At 42.7% G+C, this 26,981-nt stretch overlaps 1 protein-coding gene across 1 annotated transcript in view; it reads left to right on the forward strand.

Annotated features, from left to right (window-relative positions):
* COBL (cordon-bleu WH2 repeat protein) overlaps window positions 1-26,981 on the forward strand; it is a 390,271-nt gene that overhangs the window by 211,835 nt on the left and 151,455 nt on the right. Inside the window, exon 8 of the mRNA XM_082258067.1 lies at window positions 13,371-13,488. Within this exon, the coding sequence (XP_082114193.1) occupies window positions 13,371-13,488 (118 nt within the window). The remainder of the gene's footprint in view (window positions 1-13,370; window positions 13,489-26,981) is intronic.

Here is a 26,981-nt window from a genome sequence, read left to right on the forward strand (position 1 = left end):
AGTCGGGCCGGGGGGGGGAGAGGCGGTGATCACCGCCGCTCTTCCCCGATCGTCGGGGATCGAGTGAGGAGATCGGCCCGCTTGTGTAAACAAAGCGGGCGGATCTCCTATGTCAGTATTTTTCAACCACTGTGCCGCGGCACACTAGTGTGCCGTGAGATATTGCCTGGTGTGCCGTGGTAAAAATTCCAATTTCATCCGAATCGCATGTTAAGCAGTGGTGGGATTCAGCTGGTTCTCACCGGTTCTACAGAACCGGTTACTAAACATTTGGCAGTTCGCAGAACCGCCTTACTGACCATCTATCATCCGCTCGTGTCCTGTGGCTGCGGCGGCGGCGCTGCTCTCTCTGCCTCTGTCCTGTGTCCTGTGGCTGCGGCGCTCTCTCTGCGGGGAGCACTGGTTGCTAGGCTAGAGGCCGCTTAGCATCTAGCAACCAGTGACGTCATCCCTTCTGAGCCTCTTCTCCTCCAGGCCGCCGCCCCGCCGCCTCCCAGTCCCCGCCTTTTACAATTTGGCTCCGCCTCCACCCACTTTCAGCGCGCACTGCACTGTCTGCAGGTGCGCAGCGTGGGACTCAAATTTCAGTTAGGGGTCCGATCTGTCCACCGCAAATGCAGATCGACGCCAGATCACCGCCATTACTAGTTAAAAAAAATTACATCAATTTCCCGTAGTTAGTAGCTGCGATAACTTTTGCGCAAACCAATCAAAATACGCTTATTGTAATTTTTTTTTACCAAAAATATGTAGCAGAAAACAAATTGGCCTAAAATGTAAAAAAATTTTGATTTATACATTTTTTGGGGGGGGAATTTAATATAAAAAAATTTGAAAAATATTGTTATTTTTTCAAAATTGTCGCTTTTTTTTTTGTTTATAGCACAAAAAGTGAAAATCGCACAGGTGATCAAATACCACCAAAAAAAAGCTCTATTTGTGGGGAAAAAAAGGATATAAATTTAATTTGGGTACAGCGTCGCACGACCGCGCAATTGTCTGTTAAAATAATGCAGTGCCGAATCGAACAATATGGCCTGGTCAGGAATGGGATAAAATCTTCCGGTCTTAAAGCGGTTAAAAATAAGCTCATTGAGAATTTTTTTGTCAAAGACATGTAGCTAAATACATTTTGGCCTAAATATATGACAAAAATTGAATATATTGGATATTTTTTAACTGTCAAAGTAGAAAAATATTGTTATTTTTTCAAAATTGTCACTCTTTTTTTATTAATATTGCAAAAAATGAAAAGCGCAGAGGTGATCAAATACCACCAAAAGAAAGCTCTGTTTGTGGGAAAAAAAGGACATAAATTTCATTTGGGTACGGAGTTGCATGACCACGCAATTGTCAGTTAAAGTCGCACAGTGCTAAATTGCAAAAAGTGGCCTGGACGTAAAGCAGGAAAATCCTCTGGTCCTAAAGTGGTTAAAGGAGATTGGCAATCAGTCTGAGAGCATCTGATGGCAGAAAGAAATACTGCAGGAAAAATCCTTGGATTGGATTGATTTTGCAGCAAATCTGGTTTTGATGTCCTAGCTTTTAACCACTTAAGCCCCGGAAGATTTTACCCCCTTCCTGACCAGGGCCTATTTTGCAATTCGGCACTGCGGGACTTTAACGGACAATTGAGTGGTCGTGCGACCCTGTACCTAAACAAATTTGATGTCCTTTTTTTCCCACAAACAGAGCTTTCTTTTGGTGGTATTTGATCACCTGTGCGATTTTTGATCATGCGCTATACACAGTAAAAAAGAGGGTCAATTTTGCAAAAATAACAATATTTGTCACATTTTTTTATATGAAATTCCCCCCAAAAAATGTAAAAATCAAAATTTTTTAACATTTTAGGCCAATTTGTTTTATGCTACATATGTTTGGTAAAAAAAAAAAACGCAAAAAGCGTATTTTGATTGGTTTGCGCAAATGTTATTGCGTTTACTAACTAAGGGAAAGATTTTTGTCATTTTTGTTGTTTTTTTTTTTAACGAGTAATGGCGGCGATCTGCGATTTTTTTTGCGGAATTGCGGCATTACGGCGGACAGATCGGACCCTTGACTGACATTTTTGACACTTTTGGCGTTACCAGTGACATTACTACAGTAATCAGTGCTATACATATGCACTGTTACTGTAAAAATGACACTGGCAGGGACGGGGTTAACTTTATTTGAGAGGGAGGGGTTAAGTGTGTCCCTAGGGACGTGCTTCTAACTGTGATTGGATGTGGCTGGAGGTGTAAGAACAGAGATCAACGGTCCTACATATCAGAGCCGTATGATCTCAATTCTTACACAGGGGAGAATGACAGGCGGCTGTGTTTACATTAGCTGCCTGCCTTTCTTCCGCTGTAACGGACAATCGCGAGTGCCCGGCGGACATCGGGTCCGCCGGGCACACGCGCGGGGGGGCTCGTTCCCTAGAGCCTCACAGTCTAGCAACGTAGACCTACGCCGCTTTGCCTGTGAGGGGCTGACTGCCGATGTAAATCGTCGTTAGGCAGTCGGCAAGTGGTTAACGGACCATTCATTTTATCTTTTTTTGTGGCTTCAGTTCTCCTTCAAGGTATATGAAGTGAAATATCGGCCTTTACCTATACAATGTTTACTTTATAGCATTGATGTCTAACTGATTGTTTTCATTTGAACTATCTAGCATTTCAAAAAATACTCTTACTATCAGTAGATCCCTTTTTACTTCCAGTGTTACATTTTAAGGAAGTTTTGTAAACACAAGACATTTATTTTTGGACGTGCAGTTTTTATATATTTTTTGCACTTGGGGAACCTTAAATTATAACTAAAGGCAAAACTTTTTTTTTTTAGTTTTGGATAGAGTGGAGAGGGTTTAGAATGCTGTCTGTGCTCCTGTTAAGGAGATTGGCCCCCTCTATCTGGCTTGTTTACTACTATCAATAAAAGTGAAAGTAAAAGAAAATCTAAAATTTTTGAGTTGTCCCCAGAAAAGTAAGAGAAATATTTCAATGGGGACAAGTCTGATGACCTAGGGGTCCCCAGGGAATTTCCTTAATTGAAAGATTTTCTCTCACTTCCTGTTTGGTTATGGGACACAGATGGTGAAAACAAATCTGACAGGGGTTATAACCCTCCATAACTCAATCCAAAATGAACAAAAAAGTTTTGCCTAAAGTTCTACTTCAAAATCATGTTATGTTTCTTCAGCATATTTGAAAAGATCAAGTATGGGTTAAACACACACCTATTGGAATTAACTTTGTAGTACATGACAATTAAAGGTGGATTTATTCTTTTAGAATTGATTTTCTTTAGACAATTACAGTTGCCTGACCTGGTTTTGCTTATTTTTGTTTTGTGGGAAAACCTGTAGAGCAAGAAAGACAATTAAAATATTCATTTTCTTTGGCTTTGTGCTATTAAAAAACACTCAGAGTGTTTCCTTGGGCCTTTACAGCACTGAAAAGTTAGCCCATAAGTAATTATATTCTATGTGAGGTTTACGTCTGGGGTTTTTCAAGGCCAGGGTGAAAACATATTCATTTCAGTTTTTGTTTTGACTGCATGCATAAGATGTTATCAGGTTACAGCCAGCTACTGAAAGAGTCTAGGCCTTCCACAGGCTGTGAATCATGAAGTTGTTGTGGATAGACATAAGTATGTAAAGCCAGTCAATTTTAGAACTCCCGTTACTTTATTTCTGTACTCCCACAGTACTGGGAGATTTAAAGATATAGAAATTCCTGTGCTTGTTTTTTGGACTAGTTGAATTGTATATATTCAATGGCTACTTCATTGGGTACCTGCTTGACCTCCATTTGTTTACAAAGCTGCCTAAATGCGTGCTATGGATTCAACAAGTTATGCACCAGGGTGGCCCACCTGGATTGCAGCCTGTCTTTTTTGTTTATAAGATGTGATTTTTCTTACAAAGGTTTTCTTTTCATTAATTAAGGTAATATGTGGGGTAAGTAAAAGGAAGGGGTTTTTGGGACTTTAGATGAAGCCATAACACTGTAGGGTCATGTGCCTCCATCCCTATATCTGAAATCTAATAATGAGGAAGGTTGGGACTTAAAATGAGGCAAGTGGCACGACAGTGGTAAAATGATTGGTGACTGATAACATATTCATGTGTATAATAATCAATTACCAAGAAATATGTTATCATGCACCAATCATTTTACCAGTGTCATTCCACTTGCCTCATTTAAAGTCTCAACCTTCCTCATTATTAGATTTAAGGTAAATTGTGATTATTATACTTTCAATCTTGTGCAGAAAAAGTTTCAGTTTTCTTTGTAAGCAGCTAGTTTAATGTATCACAGATTGCATTGATGAGAGTAAATAGTGTATGTCATACAATTACCAAAAAACATAGATACTGATACCCTGTGAATCTGGCAACAGGGCATTTTTTTAAAGACAGTTTTTAATATAATTTATGCATCATTTATGAAAAATGGACATTGATAATAATGATGGTGAAACACATGGTAGAAATTGTAGACAGACTGAAGAATGTAGCTGAAATTTCAAAAAATATTTTGGGGAATTCCTTTCTCCAAGTACTTTGTAAGTGGCTGGGGGTGACTGCGATACTCTGCTTCATGGCTGTGGGGGGAACTCTACCTCCAGACTAGCCTGCCAGACTCAACCAATTCTAGTGAATAGAGCCACAGTGCAATTGTGCACAATTTGCATGTTTGCAGTGCAGTACTCCAGCATTTAGGGGGTTAAAATAAGTAATGAGGAGGTGATACAACTCCTCCTCACCGCCTGTCAGATGCTCTCTGAAGAGCGATTCGATTGCAGATCACTCTTCAGTCTGCAATGCAGGTGTAAATGTGTCATTCCTGTCTTGTAGAATGCCAAAGAATAATGGCTTACTGCAAGTCTACAGAGGAAGGGCTATGGGAGGTTATTATGAAGGTGTTTCCTTCATATGTCGATGAATCCCTTCACAGAGAGCTGGGCTCTGGGAAGGTGGGATCTGAGGGCTGTGACTCTCCCTGTTCATACTGGTCAGCATATTTAACTGGGCAGGATTGAATTCTAATTGTGATCCATTCAATCCTATCCAGCAGCATCACCACTAGCTTTCAGAACAGGCTGTGTATGCAGGGGTTTCCTTTTGAACCAAGCTGTGATCTGTGAGGTGGGACTTGGGAGGTGTGACTGGGTGGGGTTAAATGCTAATTAAGATGTATTCTATTCCACCCACCATCAGAGCTGTGAAGGAAGATACATCATTTACACAGTCTGAAATACTACAGTGGGGTGTGTTCTAGGATAGAGATGCAGCAGGAACTAGCTGTAAGGTCCTCAGTCTACAGCCAGACTTTACAGAATTTCACATGATACAAAACTTCAACTAAACCCAGAATATCAGAGGCTCTGCAGACATGAGAGCAACATGGTACAGGGGTATGATCTATGCTGGGATTGATCATTGCATTCAGTTCTAGTGAAAAGAAATTTGGAGTTCAAATCAGATGTAGTCAAGTTAAAGGAATCTCTCCTGAAAATAAGTATTATCGATCACCTACAAAATACAGCATGCGTGGCTTTTCTGAGGGCAGATCATGCCAGACTAATCTGCTGGAATTTTACCATATTTCAATGTTTTGAACCAGGGTGGCGCTGTGGACATAGCATTTCTTGATTTCAGTAAAGCATTTGATACAATTCCACATAATGATTGAAACTAAAGTTGTGCCAGCTATGACTTAACCCTTGGCTGGTTCAGTGGATATGCAGTTGGCTAAAGGATAAATAGCAGAGAGTGATGTAAATGGGGTTCACTCAGAAACCATTCACTAGTGGTGTACCACAAGGCTCTGTACTGGGTCCTGTTCTATTTAATCTATATTTAAGTGATATAACTGAAGGTTTTTTTGGGTAAGGTATGTCTTTTTGCTGATAACACAACGTATGTAATAAGGTTGATATCCCTGGAGGTGCCTGCAACATGGAACATGATTTGGTATTGCTGGAAGATTGGTCAAAGCAGTGTAGACTGCAGTTCAATGTTTAAAAAGGTAAAATAATGCACCTAGGTAAAATAATCCCTATGGATAGTACAACATTGTGGGTACAGTGTTAGCTAGCACTACAGAGGAAAAAGATTTGGGGGTACTTATTTCAGATGATTGAAAAATGAGCAGTGTGACCAGGCAGTGGGAAAAGCTAATATAATTCTAAGATGCATCATTAGAGGGATCACCAGCAAGAGGAAAGAGGTTCTGAATCCCCTATATAGCTCTTTAGTAAGACCTCATTTAGAATACTGTGTCCAGTCCTTTAGACCTCACTTAAAAATATATTGATATGATAGAATTGGTCCAGAGATTGGTAAGAAAAAAGGTGAAAGGTCTGGGGGATAAAACATATCAAGAGCAACTTATGGAGCTTACTACGTACAGTCTGGAGGAAAAAAGGAAGACATGATTGAAATCTTTAAATACATCAAGGGGTGAATAAGGTTTTAGAAGGGAAGTTTTTTCAAAATGAAACCAAAATCAAAAACATGGGGACATGACCTCAAACTAACTGGAGGCAAGTTCAAAACTAATTTTAGAAGGTATTATTTTACTGAAAGGGTAGATGATGCTAGGAATGAACTTCCAGCAGTGGTAGTGAGCCAGTCAACAGTAAATAGCTTAAAACATGCTTGGGACTAACATAGATCTATACTCAGACAAAAAAGTTAACACTGGTAACTAGTGTTCCAGTGTTTCTCTTCTGTCTCAGTTTCTCTCCCTCATTCAGTTAATGTGACCCAGGAGCTGATGGAGAAGGACAATGGAGGGGAAAACAAGGATGCTGTGCAGGCGCCCAAAGTCCTCTTTATCAACAGATGACCTCCTTGGGTTTTAAGACGCCGATGGCTAGAAGATTGAAATGGTGTACAATGAAACCCATTGATTTGTGAAGGTAAAATGCAGGCTTGATCCACCCACTAGCTTGTATACAATTTTTGGGCAATTTTCAGGCATTTTGCCACGGCACTCCACCTGGGCACCCTGGCAGAAAAAAACTGCACCCAAGTATTTACATGTTCTGAACAAGCAGTAAAATCTACTTTAAATAAGCTCTAATTAATCTCTGTATCTATAAACATTGTGGAGAAAATTTTATTTTCAAAGTTCACAACATAGGCATTAAATATTAGCTTTTTAATGGGAATAGAATAATGGCAGGCTGCCACCTCTCTAATGTAAAAAGTCAGCAGGTGTACCTATACTAAAATTTAAACTGGAATCTTTTTGTAATCTATGAGGGTCTTTGAGAATTATTAACTTCACAGGAAAAGCAGCTAGAAAGGTAACGAAGGTCTTTTTTTAAAATATATTTTACTGCTTGGTTTGAATATGTAAATAGTTTCATATTTATAGCCTGGTCAATGGTGCACTTTCAGGTAAGCATTTACATATATAGCTGCATACCTTCAACTTTTGAAGTTGAAAATTAAGGACAATTCACGGGAAGGGCGACTTATGGCTACACTCACTTCAGTGAAAAGTGGGTGTTGTTCAAACTTGGTGTGGTTAAAAGGAAGGTGTGGTCAAATTATGAAGGCTGGAATAGGACAATCTGGCACCCCCTTGGGGCCTCAACTGGTAACCCATTTAGCTGCAGCATCTGGGGGTGTACACACGCTACAGCCACTATGCTTTTCTTCAAAAGCATGCAATGCACATGGTTAAAGGGGTTGAAGCTGGTGGCCAGGAGGCGATGCAAAGCTTCCTTACCGCCTGTAAAATGTCATCTGAATAGCAATCCAAATGACGATAACTACTAGGCCAAAGCATGTATGAACCCTTCACCTAATTATGTATTATTTAAATTATTCTTTACTTTTTTTTTTTTACTGTTTCTTCTTCTTCTTATTATTATTATACAGGATTTATATAGCGCCAACAGTTTGCGCAGCGCTTTACAATGTGAGGGCAGACAATACAGTTACAATACAATTCAAAACAGGAGGAACTAGAGGGCCCTGCTCGTTAGAGCTTACAATCTTATTTATTTAGTTTTATATTTTTAATAGCCCTGTTGGGGGGGGGGGGGGGCTTTGGTAAAAACAGACCCCAGATGTCTCACATTTGAGACAAAGAAAGGGGCAGAGGACATAGATTCCTCAGTCCCTTTCTCTGCAGTCTCAGCTACACTGGACAGTGAATGAAGGGGAAGCACTCTGTAAAGAGTGGATTCCTGTTCATTCACAAGCAGGAGCATAGTAAACATATGATTCAGTTATGAAAAAACATCTGGTGTTTATTCTGGTAAGAAAGAAGCCAGTAATACTTACCAGCCCTCCCACTCTCCATCCTGAACCTAAGCCTCCTGCACCCCACAGTGACTGCAGCCTGCAGGTGGGATTTAGCCTGAAACAGCAGGATGCTGGGATTTTTATGAAATCTTGGGATGGTCCTGCCCCTTCCAGGACAGTTAAGAGGGATGTACCTACATAAAATTTAGCAAAAAAGTAATACTTTCCTATAAAATTATATTTACATTAAAAACATATTTACTAGAATAGACATAGGCAGTAGGTAAATTTTGGGATTAGGTATAAGGCTACAAGTAGAGGGTTAAACTCTGCATTCAAAATTAACCCTTGAAATAAACACAGGGAGCACAGCCTACCTGCCCAATTGAAGCCCTACATTATGATTTGTAGGAATGGGCGAACGTTCGGCCCGGGCATGAGTTTGGGTCCAACATTGGCTTTTCGCTTGTTCGACGAATACCCAAATTATTAGGCCATTAGGCCATTTGTCTGCCGAATTACCACAATGCACTGCGTCGCTGCACAGTGCATTAGAAGCCCTGATTGGCTGAAGCAATTAAAGCTTTGCCCAATTAGGGCACAGAGCACTGTCAGAGTCATGATTGGAGAAAGTAATGTGACTCTGTCCAATCATGGCTCATTGCTCTTAGTGCCACTCCACACTATAAAAGTATTCTTTCAATAGCGGCCATTTATATTATGATATCGGCGTGTAGTGAGATAGGACTGGGCTCTGTTCAGTGCTACTAGTGGGTTAGAGTGCTATAGTGTGCTATTCTGATTCTTTTGTCAGTGTAGAATATCAGTTTAGTGTGAATCTAGCGATAGTTCAGTCAGTGTGAGTATAATGCGACCATTCATTTTTACTTTAGTGTCACTTTAGTGTGAATCTAGTGATAGTTCAGTCAGTGTGAGTGTAGTGACCTGATCATTCATTTTTACTTTAGTGTCAGTTTGTTTTGTCATGACAGGTTTATTACATTATAGTTCAGTATGCAAAGTATATTTCTGTGCATTACTGCACGCTTAATTCAGTATATTTATGTGCGTTACGTACTGTCTATCGCAGTATACTTCAGTGCAGTATATTACTATGTGTTAGTGCACGTTTAATGCATTATGTTTCTGTGCATTACTGCATGTTTAACGCAGTATATCTCTGTGCCTTAGTGCACGTTTAACACAGTATATTTCTGTGCATTAATGCACGTTTAATGCAGTATAGTTCTGTGCGTTAGTGCACGTTTAGCGCAGTATATTTCTGTGCGTTATTGCACATTGAACGCAGTACATTTTAATGTGTTAGGTGCCGTTTAACACAGTATATTTCAAAGCGTTAGTGCACATTTAACATAGTATATTTCAGTGCGTTACATGCTGTTTAACGCAGTATATTTCAGTGCGTTTTGTGCTGTTTAGCGCATTACATTCCTGCGCGTTACTGCACGTTAAACGCAGTATATTTCTGTGCATTACTGCATGTTTAACGCAGTCAATTTCTGTGCGTTAGTGCAGTTTTTTTTGCAGTATATTGTAGTGTGTTGGGCGAGTGTGTCTGTGCAGGTTAGGTTAAAGTGCACCAAACACCACTTTCAATTTTTTAGGAGCATCCACGTACATATTTCCGCATCTTTAATACATTTTGTTGATAAGCACCTTCCCATCATGTCTGGGAGACCACCAAGGAGGTGAGGGGGCCAGCAGTGTATGTGATCATAGGCAAAGGTGGACATGGTCAGTCCTCAGGCAGGGCTTAATTTCTTTTGTTTAGTGATGTTGCCCATGCTATCCAGCCTCAGCATACAGAGGAGGTAGTAGACTGGCTTACTAAACCATCCTCATCCTCCCTATCCTCTGTCACTCAAGCAGAGACTAGTGTGCAGTCCATTGCAGCTGGCAGAGTAGCTAAATCTCCCTCCTTGTCCACAGCTATTCCTTGCCATAGCCCCAGCATCAGGCATAGAGGAGTTATTTGAACACAGCGTCAGCCACTTGTCATGTCATGTTCCCCCAGCCGCAGCGTATTGCCAAATTATCTTCAGTGACCAATTTTACACCTGTTATTCCTATCCAAAGACTGTGGAAGAGACATCCAAATTTATCTAAAAAATCTCTAATCTTGTTCCCTGTACTCTACATTGTGGTCTCATCATCCAGACTGCCTTCCCTAGCCATTGTTTATAAAATAAAGAAAGCATGCAGGGAAAAATTTCATTTTTTTGGCTCTATGAAATGCAATTATTGCTGAAGCAGCTTCTATACAAAGTACAGATGTGCCACTTTACAGGTAGACTAAGCAACCCCCAGCACGATAATAAAATGGAATTTATCATTTTTATTTTTCTTATTGCTCATTTTTATGCTTTCATTTTAAACAACTTTAATTCATGCATATTTAAAAATTACGTTTTTTACAAACTTGTTTTTAATTGATACATGGCCCCCAGGGCAGTACCCGGACCCCCATAACCAAAGTATGCCCAAAAACTTGCATATAAGCCTTTTTTTCAGTTCGGGTCCCATAGACTTCAATGGGGGTTCTTTTTTCGGTTCCGAAATTTTGCAATGTTCTGGTGCGAACCGAACAGGGGGTTGTTCGGCACATCCCTAATGATTTGTGACAGATTTTTACTTGAAAATGCATTAAAATACCTTTTTCTCTAACACTGAAGTGCTTATTGCTGGCATACTTGTGTAGTAGTAGCCACATCTCTTAACATAGGTTTTCTCACACAGACCTATATTGTAGAGGACGAGTCAGACTAATTTTTTTACTGATTGCCGAGAGCACTGGGTCTAACTCTCGTACCTGTTAGTCATATTTAGACACCCTGCAGAAATACTGTAACAGGGAGGTAGAAGTGAGACTGAATATGGAGGTTGTTAGTGTAAAATCTGACTGCATATCTATTTCTGTGTCTTCAGTGGGTCTTTGATGTTTCAGTTTTTCATTCCATTCAGGAACCTAACTTATACCTGTTTGTTATTCAGTAAAGCAATTTCCAAACACACCCACTGCAAATGACTTGCTGTCTATCACACACAGAAGGTCTGATGCATCATGCAGGAGTATCAAACTGCGGCCCTCCAGATGTTACAGAACTACAAGTCCCATCATGTCTCTGCCTTTGGAAGTCATAATTGTAACTATCAGCCGTGCAATGCCTCATGGGACTTGTAGTTTGGAAACAGCTGGAGGACTGCAGATTCTAAGAAGTTTCTCACCATCACCAATCATAATTGAACTGAAAGCCTTGTCTGGCAGCAATGCTGATGATCTGCCTTAAATACTTCATACCAGAGTCAGTGATATCTCAAATGAGTATGCAGCAAGTGAACACTAAAGTACTATTCTGCATACTTGTTCCCCAATTAGTGACTGCTCAGACAATCTGAGAATGGCAGCCAGTTCTACAGAAAGAGGTCAGCAGTTGCAGCCTACTGTACAGTATTTACTGTATTTCTCTGGTAGCAGGATTCCATCATAAAATTATTAAAATGTGGGTTGTGATAGCGATATATTGATGTTACCATAAACTAGCCATCCCAATTTTAAACACTTAAGTTTGCTGACCAACAGAAAATAAAGAGCTGAGAGCAATGTTTTTAAAATTAGTATAGTAAAATAGTAATTTTTCCATTGATACTAAGGATATGTGCAAAATACGTATCATGGCTTTGTTCTGACACACTGATACTTGCTGCCACAATAATTATACCAAGCAAAAACAAAAAAAAGACATGCTTCGGTTTTCCAATAAAAAAGGTTGTTGGAGCATATAGACCAGGGGTCGGGAACCTTTTTGGCTGAGAGAGCAATGAACACCACATGTTTTCAAATGTAATTCTGTGAGAGCCATACACTATATTTCAGGGGTCGGGAACCTTTATTTAATATTCATATTCATGGGCTGCATCTATACAGTGAGTAGATGAAGCCGTGTGAAAGTTCCTGGAGTCCGGTGGGGAAGAGAGCAGAGCAGGCAGGTATGCAATGAGGCCGGAGTGTTGAAGCGCCTGCAGGCCTGCAAGTGATGGAGGTGAGTATAGGTCCTAAGAAAATGGCAGCCGGCCACTGAAGGCCTCAGAATTGGATGTGAGAGGCAGCTCCCCGGGTGTCAGAGGGGAAGGAGATTGTGTCTGTCGGGGCACAGGGAGCAGATGGCAGGTCTCCTTACCAGGCGGTGATTGCCAAGGCCCTCAGATGCACAGCACACGAGCCGGTGGCGGTACTGCGAGTAGGCCGCGGGGTCCGTAGTGCGGCAATCCGGTCACACAGAGACGAACTGAGGGTAGTGGTGGGTAGCCCACAAAGTGTACCGTCGATGAGTGCAGAAATCTCCTTGGCACCGGGCACAGCTACGCGGATGGCACTGGATCGAGTGGTAGACGCGGCGGAGCTCTGGGACTACACGTCCAGCATGGCTCACGTCCGGACACGCCCCTCTTTATTAAAGATTTGTGTGCGAGCCAGATGCAGCCATCAAAAGAGCCACGTCTGGCTCGCGAGCCATAGGTTCCCGACCCCTGATATAGACTGAGCAGGATATTTTCCTGAAATTCCTCTTTCCTATAGTGAACCCTAATGTTCACACTGACCCTGTTATGAAAAGATCCTAACACTGGCCCTGCTTATCACCAGTTTGTATGACACTAGCAGCTGACGATGAAGATGGTATCGATGAATATTACCAGATTCTCATGGCGTTTAATACTCCAACGTTTCTGTGTCTGAGTATCCCTAGTCCTGTAATCAGCTCTAGTGCACTTTAAAACTAACAGTAACTGTATTCTGCTGTGCTTTTTGTATTGAGGATTGTGTCTGATGAAAAAAAAAAAAAAGCTATTGATTATCTGCTTTAAGAGGATGACATTTTAGAAAATCAAACAAGCATGCTTTACTGCATATACAGACTGATATTACTGTTGTGGGTTAAGTAACACTTTAAGCTCAGTCTTTCATAATTGTAATACAGCCTTCATATATTATTTATAGGTGTTTGGGAATGTTTAATACATAATACAAAATTGTATTACTTTACCTTCATGCTTTATTTATATTGTGTTCATTTAAAATTGCTTTGTTGTATTTCAGCTTTATGCCACAGTTCATAAGGAACAGCAGAAAAAGAAAAGAAGAGCTCCACCGCCACCAACTCCTCAAATGCCAAATGAAAAGAATGAAGATCTGGAGAAACGGAAAAGCTCGATGAGTGAGTATTGCTGCATAAGTACATTAGCATGCATTAACAAGGTACATGTTTGCTGAATTATGTACTGCAGTTCCCATTGTGTGCACTGATTATGTTTACAATTTTCATTACAAAAACTAAACATTGCATTTGGAGTCGGTTCACACTGGGGCGGCATGACTCTGTACTACTTAGGGGGTGACTTGTGCATTCCCATGCACCACGACTTCGGAGCGACTTGCATGGACTTCACATAATGAAAGTCTATGCAAGTCGCCTCCAGGTCGCCCTGAAGTAGTACAGGACCCTTTTTCTAAGTCGGAGCGACTTGTGTCGCTCCTATTAGAACGGGTCCTGTAGCAGTCAATGGACCGCGAGGGAGCGCGACTTGTCAGGCTGACAAGCTGCCTGACAAGTCGCGCTAGTGTGAATCGAGGCTTAGTTGAACTCTAAAATACTTAGATATTTACAGCTTCCAAAAAAAGAAGTAGAATCAGACAATCAGTTATAAAATATATTTGCCTTAAAGTGATTATAAATCCAATTTTTTTTTTATTTGAAATAAAAAAGATGTTATACTTACCTTCTCTGAACAACGATATCGCACAGAGCCGGTCCTTTACCTTTTCTTTGGCAGTCCCCTGCCAACTCCTTTATCTGGCAGGTGCCCCCCATAGCAAGCTATGTGTTATGGGGGCACTGCTTTGGTTGCACTCCCGAGTCGAGTTGTGTGCAATGCCCCCTCTCCCTCTTCACAAGACTGACAGCAGCAGGAGTCTCCTTTGAGACCAGGAAGTCAGTAAATCGGGGCTGTAGACAGGGACAGCCCTGGATCATGAGAGCAGGCAGGTAAGTGTTTAGGGACGGGGAGTAGAAGAGCTAGTGGATCTTTTTTTTACCCTAAAACAGGGAGTGCATTAAGGTAAAAAAAATGTTACCTTTAGAACCGCTTTACTAAGTCAGCAGTTCCTTGATGACACCTCCCTGGATCACCAGTATTGTGTAGGCACCCTGCTAACAGAAAATGAAATATAGTCCCAGTGTCCCTTAGCTGTGAGGAACCAATAGAAAACAACAACCAGCCAGTGCCCATAAGTTATATCTAAAGCTGACCATCAGTGTGTGGCAATCCATGTTCATCAGAAGCCAATCGTTTGATCAACTCCTGTCGAAATTACGTTAAAAACTTTTTTCAGTCAGTGGCCGCAGCCCCAGATCAGTTTATTCTGACTACCACAGGTGCAGCTGTCAGAATACAATGTTCCAGTGGTGGGGGATTCCTCCATCCACCCTATTTGTGTGGAGTTTTGTTTTTGTTCAGCCTAGCTTAATTCTCTGGCTGTTATCCCACATGCTGACCACCGATATGTGTACCAAGCAATTAAACACACTGGCACACCCATTGCTTAAAGGTTGTTTTGTATAGATTAACAAGAGAGCTGGCTTTGCTGTTATCACATTAGAAGGTACAGCCTGTGGTGGACAATTTAAAAAAAATAATAAGTAGTTTAATAACAGGAAACATATGCTGTATTGGTGGTGTTATACTGCAGCTGAATTCCAACATGTAAGGGCTCAAGTACCAGCATTCCCCCACAAAGAGCTAAATCTTCTTGCCCTATTGAAAAGGCCCTTTTTTAAACTGAAGTTAATGTTGAATTATGTGCTGTAATTCAGTGTGAAAATTTTGTTAAGCAGCTTCCAGTAATGAAGACCGGCCACTGCTTCTCCTTCTGCAGGGTGACTGGTCTTATATCTGCCTCCTTAGGCAGCTGGTAGAGGGTGGGTCTGCTGGATCCCTCTTACAGCTCCGGTCACTGCACATTGATGATGTCACCACTACATTTACAAGCTATTAACTAGGTTTGTGGCTATTAACCACTTGAAATCCGGAAGATTTAAACCCCCCTTCATGACCAGGTAATTTTTTTGCGATACGGCACTGCATTACTTTAACTGACAATTGCGCGGTCGTGGAACGATGTACCCAAATAAAATGTATGTCCTTTTTTTCCACGAATAGAGCTTTCTTTTAGTGGGATTTGATCACTTCTGTGGTTTTTATTTTTTTGCGCTATACTTATCCAGTAAGAAAAAATCGAATTTCTTCATAAATTTAGGCCAATATGTATTCTGCTACGTAGTTTTGGTAAAACAAAATCCCAATAAGTGTATATTGATTGATTTGCATAAAAGTTATACTGTCTACAAACTACGGGATATTTGTATTTATTTATTTAATCTTACTAGTATTGGTGGCGATCAGCGACTTATTGCGGGACTGCAATATTAAGACAGACAATCTGACACTAACTGACTCTTTTGACAATTTTTGGTGACACTAATACTGTGATCAGTGCTAAAAAGTATGCACTGTCACTGTACTTATGACACTGGTTGGGAAGGGGTTAACATCAGGGGCGATTAAAGGATTAACTGTGTGCCTGACCAGTGTTTTACTACACTGTGGGAGGTGCTTTTACTAGGGGAAGAGATTAAATGTATTCTCTTTGCAGGGACACACATTTTATCTCTTTTCTCCTGTCAGAAGGGTGATCTGCCTTGTTTACATAGGCAGGCCGCCGTTCTGCCTCTCTCCCTAATGATCGGCGGTACCTGGCACTCGGCTCCCTCTGTGTGTAATGCACTCCCCCTACCAGGAAGAGTCGGATTACACACACATATATATATGTATATATATATATATATATACGTGATTTGGCACAGAGGTGCTGCCCCGTAGCACTGATATAGGGCGGACCTTAAGTGATTAAATTAATGTTTGTACACCTTGAGCTCACCTTTAATATTTATGAACACCCTGGTGGTTATTTACTAAAGTGGGAGAGTGCAAAATCTGGTTCATTTCTGCATAGAAACCAATCAGCTTCCAGGCTTTATTGCCAATGCTTAATGCAACAAGCTGAAATTAGAGGTTGATTGGTTACTATACACAGATGCACCAGATTCTGAGCACCAGTTTTAGTAAATCTTACCCATTGCTATCATAGACAACGTTTACACATTAGTAATAATTTTATCATTTAAACTGCTGAGTTTACTAGCATATACTGTACCTGAAATCACCAACACTTAGATTAATTGTTAAGTTAGGGTAACATACACTTTAATGTTTCCTATATTAGGCAAATCATGTTCTATTATAACTATTATCTAACAATCTATTAGTATAATCTATTATCAAGTTTTATTATAACTATTAAACTACATGATTTTCCAACTTGATGCCTTTAATTTGAAACTGTCCATGTTTATTTTTTCATGTATAAATGCCTGCTGCAATTAGTGTACTAATGGGAACTGCAAATGTAATTCCAGCTGTATGAGATGTAAAAAAGCAGTTATCACTTGTCTTATAATGGAGCAGAGTAGTAATTGTATGTTTTTTTCTCAGGCCTGAATATTGCATCCTGCATAATCATGTTGTTATTCTGGTAACAGTGCACCACTGAATTTCTCAGAATATGAAATATTTGAACATTTGCAGAGAGCTGCAGAGATATAGCCTTCAATTTGCCAAGATACAATCAGATTACTTGGTGTTTGTAAATGGTTTTGGGCTGCAGAGTATGGGAAATATTGCAGAAAAGATGGTTGGATGTAACTTCAAGGCAGCAAATGATCAGGCTGTAATAATATCCTTTAAAAACTACTGCTAAAGAGACTTTATTTTTAGTACAAAAAAGATGCCATCTACTTTCAGCATAGTGGCTGATGAAATTTATTGTCTCTTAGTAAGACCGAACTCCAATACTCACACTAGATGCTGGATAGTTTCCCCATTTATGCCTGAAAAGACATTCCCTGGAATCCATAAAGACTGGCGTAGGCAGATTTTGCAAACGGGTCTCTCGTGCAATCTAACAGTGATAGAGAAAGCGCCAATCATATACTTGTTTGGAACTTGTACTTGACTTTGGCTCCTGTTGCACCACTTTTATAATTAGGGTTGCCACTAGGGATGATCGAACGGTTCGGTTCGACCATCGGTTCAACCAGAACATTGGATGTTCGATATTCGGCCGAATACCGAACTTTTTGCGGCAAAAGTTCGGAATTCGGCCACCAGAACCGCCCAAAATGCACTGGGACAGGAACTGGTCTTTAAAAGCCCGTGATTGGCCCAGAAACGTCTGCAAAAGCCAATGAGGGGGCAGGAGTCTCCTAGGAACATGATTGGAGTGACTACGGGGACCAGAGGCCAATCAGGAGTGAATACGCCCCACACTATATAAGATTGCCCCGCCTAACCCCTAGCACAGTTATCCAGATCCTGTTGAAGAGAGTTGAAGCAGTTCTCTGACTCCTGCTTTGCTACACTACATTTCCTACATATCGAGTGGTTCTATAGCTCCATATAGCAGAATTGTATTTAGCTTACAGCCAGTGTAGCTAGATACAGCGATTGTGCTGGTTCTTAGAGTTACAAAAAAAAAAACTTAAGGGACAGTGTCAGTCTTCTGCTGTATGGAGCTTTCTATTTAGTGGAAAGGGATATCTAGTGTAGTTAGGGAACTTTGTACTACATTAGTTATATTTAAAAATTGAGTTTCTGTAGGGAAAGTGTGAGGGTTCTGTTTAGTGAGCACGTGGCACAGTGCTGCTGTATCACAGCAGGTGTACGTGCTTGCTAGGCAGCAAAATACAGTGACAACTTAACGCCTGTTGTTCAAAGCGTTAGGTGCACTGTACAAAAGCCTTTGCAACTGTGCGTGACACGCATCTGCTGTGCTGTATCCAGCGACAACTGTGGGTCGCATAGCAGTGTGCGTTTTTCACCGCACACAGTTGCCAACGCATCAGTGACAACCTAACGCCTGTTGTTCAAAGCGTTAGGTCCACTGTGCAAAAGCCTTTGCAACTGTGCGTGACACGCATCTGCTGTGCTGTATCCAGCGACAACTGTGGGTCGCATAGCAGTGTGCGTTTTTCACCGCACACAGTTGACAACGCATCAGTGACAACCTAACGCCTGTTGTTCAAAGCGTTAGGTCCACTGTGCAAAAGCCTTTGCAACTGTGCGTGACACGCATCTGCTGTGCTGTATCCAGCGACAACTGTGGGTCGCATAGCAGTGTGCGTTTTTCACCGCACACAGTTGACAACGCATCAGTGACAACCTAATGCCTGTTGTTCAAAGCGTTAGGTCCACTGTGCAAAAGCCTTTGCAACTGTGCGTGACACGCATCTGCTGTGCTGTATCCAGCGACAACTGTGGGTCACATAGCAGTGTGCGTTTTTCACCGCACACAGTTGCCAACGCATCAGGGACAAATATGCCTGGTAGACCAAGAAAAGGCATACGTGGCCCTGCTGCGGAAAGGGGCACAGCTTCTAGGGTGTCTAGAGGCAGGGGTGGACGTGGTGGTCAGTCCTCAGCCAGGCCACCATTTGGATTGTTCTCCGGCAGTGGCCAAGCTATACGTCCACAGTATGTACAGGAGGTGGTGGACTATATGACCAAACCCTCATCATCGGCATCATCTGCAACTACAGTGACCCAGGCAGAGAAAAGTGGTCAGTCTTCTGCAGTTGGCAGAACAAATACAGATGAGTCCATGTCCACCTCACGTCCTCCCTTAGACCCAACTTCAGATATGACAGAGGAGTCAGCTGAGCTGTTTGACCACAGTGTCGGCCATCTACTCCAGCCTGATGCTCAGTCCTTTATGGAGTCTGATGTTGGGTCTGAGTTTGAGGAGGAGGCAGAGCAAACAAGAGGGGAGAGCAGACGGCCCGCTCCATCTAAGGCCGCACCTGTTGTCTCCCGGGCCAGGCCTGATGCTCAGTCTTTGATGGAGTCAGATGTTGGGTCTGAGGTTGAGGAGGAGGCAGAGCAAGCAAGAGGGGAGAGCAGACGGCCCGCTCCATCTAAGGCCGCACCTGTTGTCTCCCAGGCCAGGCCTGATGCTCAGTCTTTGATGGAGTCAGATGTTGGGTCTGAGGTTGAGGAGGAGGCAGAGCAAGCAAGAGGGGAGAGCAGACGGCCCGCTCCATCTAAGGCCGCACCTGTTGTCTCCCGGGCCACTATACACACCTCATCTTGCTGGGACTTTTTTGAGACATCCCATGCAGACAAAACAGTTGCGATCTGCAAGATTTGTAAGAAGGGTATAAAACATGGCAGAAATGTCAACCACCTGGGTACAAGCTGCCTAAACAGGCATTTGACAACCCACCACTCGGCCCGTTGGCAGGAGCATTTGAAGAACCCACAAAAGGGCCAAAGATTGGTCAGTCGGCCTCCTAGTCCTCCTCGCGCTCCTCCTCATGCTCCACCTGCTCCACCTGCACATCAGTCTGTTCCTGGCCCTGCTATAGTCACTCGTCACCTGTTGGCAGCCTCCACTGACAGGGATGATGATATAGCAGGCAGTGTCGCATCTACCTCCAGCACACCACCAGCTGTAACATCTAGACACCAAATTTCGATTCCACACATGCTGGAACGAAAAAAACTGTATACTCCCCGCCACCCACATGCCCAGCGTCTAAACAGTAGTTTGGCTAAACTACTGGCTCTGCAACTATTACCATTTAACCTGGTAGAGTCTGCTCCCTTCCGTGACTTCGCAAAATGTGCAGTTCCACAGTGGCAGGTGCCAAGTCGGCATTACTTTTCTCTGCCCTGCCATCCCTATACCAACATGTGGAAGGCAATGTAGTGTTGTCCCTGGCCAAGTAAGATACACTTGACGGCTGACACTTGGTCAAGCAAACATGGGCAGGGACGGTACATTTCTTTCACTGCTCACTGGGTGACACTGCTTGCCAGCGGAAGGGATTGTAGCCAGGGCTCGGTGCTGCAGCCAGTGTTGCCCCCACGTCTGCAAACAGCTGGTGGTGTCGCTGATCCGGGTAGATCGATCACTTCTACCCCCTCCTGCTCCTCCTCCTCTACCTCCTCCATGCCCTCCTCTGCAGAATGGTCCTTTGAATATGATGAGGTACCACGTAAACGTTCAAAGGGCTATTCTATGTCTCAGACCAAAAGGTGTCACGCAGTGCTGCAGCTTGTGTGTCTAGGGGACAGGCAGCACACTGCCCCTCAGATTCTTGGGGCTCTGCAGGCACAGGCCCAGAGGTGGTTGACACCACGCCAGCTGCAGCCAGGGATGGTGGTTACTGATAATGGGTCAAACCTCCTGGCCGCCCTGGCGCATGTCCTGAATCTCGTGGTACAGCGGTTTTTGAACTCGTACCCAGGAATGCAGGATGTGCTAAGGATGGCAAGAAGGGTGTGCAGTCACTTCAGGCGGTCGTACAGTGCCACTGCACGTTTGGCCGAAGTGCAGCGCGAGTTTCACCTGCCGGTACACCGCCTCATCTGTGACATGCCCACCCGCTGGAACTCCACCTTGGCTATGCTGCAGCGTCTGTACACGCAGCAGAGGGCCCTCAATGAATACCTATGCGAGTACGGCACCAGCACTGGCTCTGCGCGCCTGGGCTTCTTTTCACCACGGCAGTGGCTTTTGATTAAGGATGCATGCGCTGTCCTCTCGCCATTTGAGGAGGCCACAAGGATGGTCAGCCGGGACAGCGCATGCATCAGTGACACCCTACCGGTACTGTTTTCGTTGGAGCACACTCTGCGTGGCATTATGGACAGGGCACTGGAGGCAGAGCAGCAGGAGGAAGAGGAGGACTTCCTTGCCTCTCAAGGCCCCCTTTACCCTGAGAATCCTGACCCCTATATGCCTAGCTCCCAGAGGCCCGAGCAGGATCCAGGGGTGGAAGAGGAGGAGGAGGAGGACGATTCTGCGGGAACTTTTGCAGGGTTTGAGGAGGAGGAGGAGGAGGAAGACATGCGGCAATCTGCAAGGCCTAGTTTGACTCCATCGGGACACTTTGGAGTAGTGCGTGGCTGGGAGGAGGAGGAGCCCGCTGAAGATAATGTCGTTATGAGTGACCCCGAGGAGTCAGCTTCTCAGGCCTTCGCTAATTTGCGACGCATTGGAAACATCATGCTTCAGAGCCTGCGAAAGGACCCCAGAATCAAGGCCATTAAAGAGACTAACCACTATTGGTTGGCCACCCTACTTGACCCCCGGTACAAGTCTAAAGTCTCGGAGCTTTTCCCATCCACCCAGAGAGTCCACAGGATCAAATCCCTTGAGGACAGTCTCAAGAGGATTCTGGTGAACACGTTCCCCGACTCCCGTAGGGTGCAGGGGCGGGGACAACCTACCATGGATTCTACTGGTGGTCACGAGAGGAGCGTTGGAGAAGGCGTGCGGTTGACGGATGCCTTTCGGTCTTTTTTTAGCCCTCACCGCGCAGGCCTCTCAGCTGCCACATCGCATCGACAGCGTCTGCATCACATGGTGGACGATTACGTGAGGGCACAAAGTGACACAGAGGGCTTTTCATGTGACGATGCCGATCCACTGGCATACTGGGTCTTAAGATTAGACCACTGGCCAGAACTGGCCCAGTATGCCATGGAGTTGTTGGCCTGCCCTGCTTCCAGTGTTCTATCGGAACGGGCATTCAGCGCAGCAGGAGGATTCGTCACAGACCATCGAACGAGACTCTCCACTGACTCAGTCGACCGTTTGACATTCATTAAAATGAATCAGTCGTGGATATCAAGCTTTGATGCACCTGATGCAGACGTTGTAGACTAGGCTATCGTTGTGATGTGGCAGCTGAGCCTCAGTTTAAGTCTGGACCATGGTGCCACCCTCAAATCCTCCTCTCATTCTCTTTACGTTCACAGAACCTCATTTTGGTTACAACTAAAACTAGCATGTTTGCGCACCTGTTCCACAGGTGCACACCTTTACAATTTTTGGGCCTCCTTCAACACCAGCTCTTTGGGGTTAAGGTGGGGAGGCTATGCTAAAACAAAAACTAGCATGTTTGCACACCTGTTCCACAGGTGCACACCTTTACAATTTTTGGGCCTCCTTCAACACCAGCTCTTTGGGGTTAAGGTGGGGAGGCTATGCTAAAACAAAAACTAGCATGTTTGCGCACCTGTTCCACAGGTGCACACCTTTACAATTTTTGGGCCTCCTTCCACACCAGCTCTTTGGGGTTAAGGTGGGGAGGCTATGCTAAAACAAAAACTAGCATGTTTGCTCACCTGTTCCACAAGTGCACACCTTTACAATTTTTGGGCCTCCTTCAACACCAGCTCTTTGGGGTTAAGGTGGGGAGGCTATGCTAAAACAAAAACTAGCATGTTTGCGCACCTGTTCCACAGGTGCACACCTTTACAATTTTTGGGCCTCCTTCAACACCAGCTCTTTGGGGTTAAGGTGGGGAGGCTATGCTAAAACAAAAACTACCATGTTTGCGCACCTGTTCCACAGTTGCACACCTTTACAATTTTTGGGCCTCCTTCAACACCAGCTCTTTGGGGTTAAGGTGGGGAGGCTATGCTAAAACAAAAACTAGCATGTTTGCGCACCTGTTCCACAGGTGCACACCTTTACAATTTTTGGGCCTCCTTCAACACCAGCTCTTTGGGGTTAAGGTGGGGAGGCTATGCTAAAACAAAAACTAGCATGTTTGCGCACCTGTTCCACAGGTGCACACCTTTACAATTTTTGGGCCTCCTTCAACACCAGCTCTTTGGGGTTAAGGTGGGGAGGCTATGCTAAACAAAAACTACCATGTTTGCGAACCTGTTCCACAGGTGCACACCTTTACAATTTTTGGGCCTCCTTCAACACCAGCTCTTTGGGGTTAAGGTGGGGAGGCTATGCTAAACAAAAACTACCATGTTTGCGAACCTGTTCCACAGGTGCACACCTTCATAATTTTTACACCTTCTTCAACACCAGCTCTTTGGGCTTACAGTGGTATGGCTCCGCCAACACCCAAACAACAATTTTTGCGCACCTGTCACACAGATGCATATCATTGTAATTTTTTTCCTTACAAAGGCAATTATTGCCTTCATTACCAGCACTTTCATAGGGATATGGTGTCAAGGCACCACCAAAGGCCCAATTTTTAAGCATCCTTTACTTCTATTCAAAGTCAAGAGACAACAGTATTCATCCAAAACATCTCTAATCTTGTTCACTCTGCACTACATTGTGGCCCCTACCCCTAACCCTAACCCTCAATGTATCCGTGCATATATGTCTGTTTCTTCTGAGAAATCAAGTTAAAGTGCACCAAACACCATTTTACATGAAATAAAGTGCAATTACATACATCTTTGGACTTCTTGAAAACATTTGGTAATAATAGCCCCATTGTGGAAATACACCCGTTAATTATATGCACATTTAAAGAGACAGCACCTTTTTCCAAAAAAAACTCTAATCTTGTTCCCAATGCACTGCATTATGTCCCCATCATACACATTGGCTGTGCCGTTGATTAGGAGCAAAAGAAAGGTGCGGTTAAGCAAAAAAGTCATTTTTGAAGGTTTGGTATGCTATAATTCTGGTTCTGGACATGCTACAGAGCTGAAACTTCACAGGTACACATTTTAGACCCCCCAGACACTAAATCCAAAGAAATCTCTTTCTTTTTTTTTTTTTTTTTTTTAAATTTTTTCAATAATTAGCTCTCTATCAAAAACGACAATTTTTAAGAACTTTTTTTTGTGTGATTAATAGTCCCTGGGGCATGACCCAGAACCCTAGGCACTTTTTAGGGGCATTTATTGGATTTTAGGGCTTCAAAATGGTGTTTTTTGATTCCAGAAGTTCGGGTCCCATTGATTTCAATGGGGTTCTGGAATCCGAACCGAACTTTTCCGAAATTCGGGTGTTCTGGTCGAACCAAACTTTTCAAAAGTTCGATCATCCCTAGTTGCCACCTCATCTCTTTAAACCAGGACACACATTAAAAGCATGGGAGAAATTTTCACAAAATCTGAGGCATTTTTTCTCTTTGTATGCCAAAAGAGAGCTGGTCCTAATTAGCTCCATTTTTATATTTGGCGCATTTAATGCAACACAATGTAAGAGTGGCACGTTTTAGAAGTACCTGAGTTTGGTGCATGAGTTGCTGTCAGAATCAAAGTGTCACAAATGCTTCATGAATTTGTCACAATACATTAACAAGAGCAATTAAAGGCTAGGTTTACCTTTAGAACTTGTTACATCCCTATTTTGTGAATGAATAAACTGCAAGTCCTGTCTGCCAACTGCGGCAGACAGACTTGAAATTCTTAATGGACTACAAGCATGCTCAGAAGTGTGCTTTTAATCTATTGAAGCTCCCTCCAGCTTTCTAACTGAAAGCATGTACTGAAGTACAGGCAGAAAGCTACAGAGAGAGTGTGCAGGAGCCTGTCATTGCACCCACTGTCCTCTGATCATGGGTGCAATGCTTTGCAGGCTCCTGTATGGAAAAAAATACAAAAATATGTGCATTTATTATTTTTACCCAAGAAGTGAACTTATTCTTTAAGGCCAGAAAAGTGGTGCAGCAGCTTTATTGAATTCTCCACATTGTTTGTTAGCTTAGGTATCAATCTTAGGTTGACATATTCTTATTCCCCTGAAGAAGCGGTGCATCACTGCCCGCGAAACATGTCGGGATTGGTTTAATGCTCATCATTGGACCTATGTATCTACATTATCATTACTGCCTTATGTTCAGTACATTTGCTCTTCTTGTATATGTCAAATTACTTGTATCCATGTTGTATTTTTTGTCTTGTATTTTAAAGATGTTATGTCAATAAATATCTCCAGTTTTTAAATTATGTGCTTATCATTTTGAACTACCTGGTACCTTTAAAGTCCCACTAGCCCTCCCCTCTTTTTCGCATCTTTATTTGCTTTTTCTTCCCCCTTTCCTTCTCCATTTTCCTTCTTTCTCTCCCCTTTTCCTTCTTCCAAAACCCCCCCCCCCCTCCCTTTTTCTTTGTTTCCCGTCCCCTATCCCCTTTTTTTCTCTCCTGATTTTGATTCTTATCTTCCTCGCCCTCTTCCTTGTTCTTTTTCCCCCCCCTTTTCTTTTCACTTTTTCCCCCTTCCCCTTTTCTTTCCATTTTCTTTTTCTCTTTTCCCTCTTTCTTACTTGTTTTTCTTCCTTCTCGTGTCTTCTCACCCCAGCACCTACCTGTACACCTCAGGTTCTAGCTGTGGGTTTCACCCTTTGGGATACCTTTCCCAGTACAGATTCTATACAGATTAGGGATGTGGTACCTTTTGTTTACAACCTTATAAAACAAACACACCTTTTCAATAGGTATCAATCTTGTTGGAGGATATTGTTGGAGGACAGTTGAGCATTCTGAGTAGTAAGCTGGCATTTATATTGCAATAAAGCTAAAAAATAATTCAGTGGTAAAAACCAGAATGAATCCTTTAAATCCAGTGATATACTTTCAGCTTTGCCTAGATATACATTATAATACCAAAAGTATTGGAACGCCTGCCTTTATATGAACATGAACTTTAAGGGCATCCCAGTCTTAGTCTGTAGGGTTCAATATTGAGTTGGCCCACGCTTTGCAGCTGTAACAGCTTCAACTTCTGGGAAGGCTGTGTACAAGGTTTAGGAGTGTGTCTATGGGAATGTTTTATCATTCTTCCAGAAGTGCAATTGTGAGATCAGGCACTAATGTAGACAGGAAGGCCTGGCTTGCAGTCTCTGCTCTAATTCATCCAAAAGGTGTTCTATCGGTTTGAGCTCATCCATGTCTTTATGGACCTTGCTTTGTGCACTGGTCCAAAGCATTTGGTGGAGGGGAGTTTATGGTGTGGGGTTGTTTTTCAGGGGTTGGACTTGGCCCCCTAGTTCCAGTGAAAGACTCTTAAGGAGTCAACATACCAGACATTTTGGATAATTTCATGCTCCCAACTTTGTGGGAACAGTTTGAGGATGGCCTCTTTCTGTTCCAAAATGACTGCGCACCAGTGCACAAAGCAAGGCCCATAAAGACATGGATGAATAAGTTTGGGGTGGTGGAACTTGACTGGCCTGCACCTCAACCTGATAGAAGACCATTTTGATAAACTAGATCAGAGACTGCGAGCCAGGCCTTCTCGTCCAACATCAGTGCCTGACCTCACAAATGCACTTCTGGAAGAATGGTCAAACATTCCCATAGAAACACTCCTAAACCTTGTAAACAGCCTTCCCAGAAGAGTTGCAGCTGTTATAGCTGCAAAGAGTGGGCCAACTCAATATTGAACTGTACGGACTAAGACTGGGATGCCATTAAACTTCATGTGCGTGTAAAGGCAAGCATCACAATACTTTTGGTAATATAGTGTAGGCAAAGCTGAAAGTGTATCACTGGATTTTACTTAAATAGAAATAAAATACAAATGCAGCTGTAATTTAGTGTATATAGGCCTCTTCAATATTTCAAATTGTTTTCCATTCTGCTCTGATCACAAAGTAAATCAATGCAAAAGCATGAATTAAGTTCAAATTTTGTTTATCCTTGATGGAAACAACTATATGTGTTAAAACAAATGTCACTTTAATAATTAGAAATATGTTTTTAGTTATTATGTAATGCATATTGCTTCAAGTGGCATTCAGGTGAAATTTAATAAAAAACA

Source organism: Pelophylax lessonae (genome assembly GCF_965119305.1).
Source record: "Pelophylax lessonae genome assembly, chromosome: 5".
Lineage (NCBI taxonomy): Eukaryota > Metazoa > Chordata > Amphibia > Anura > Ranidae > Pelophylax > Pelophylax lessonae.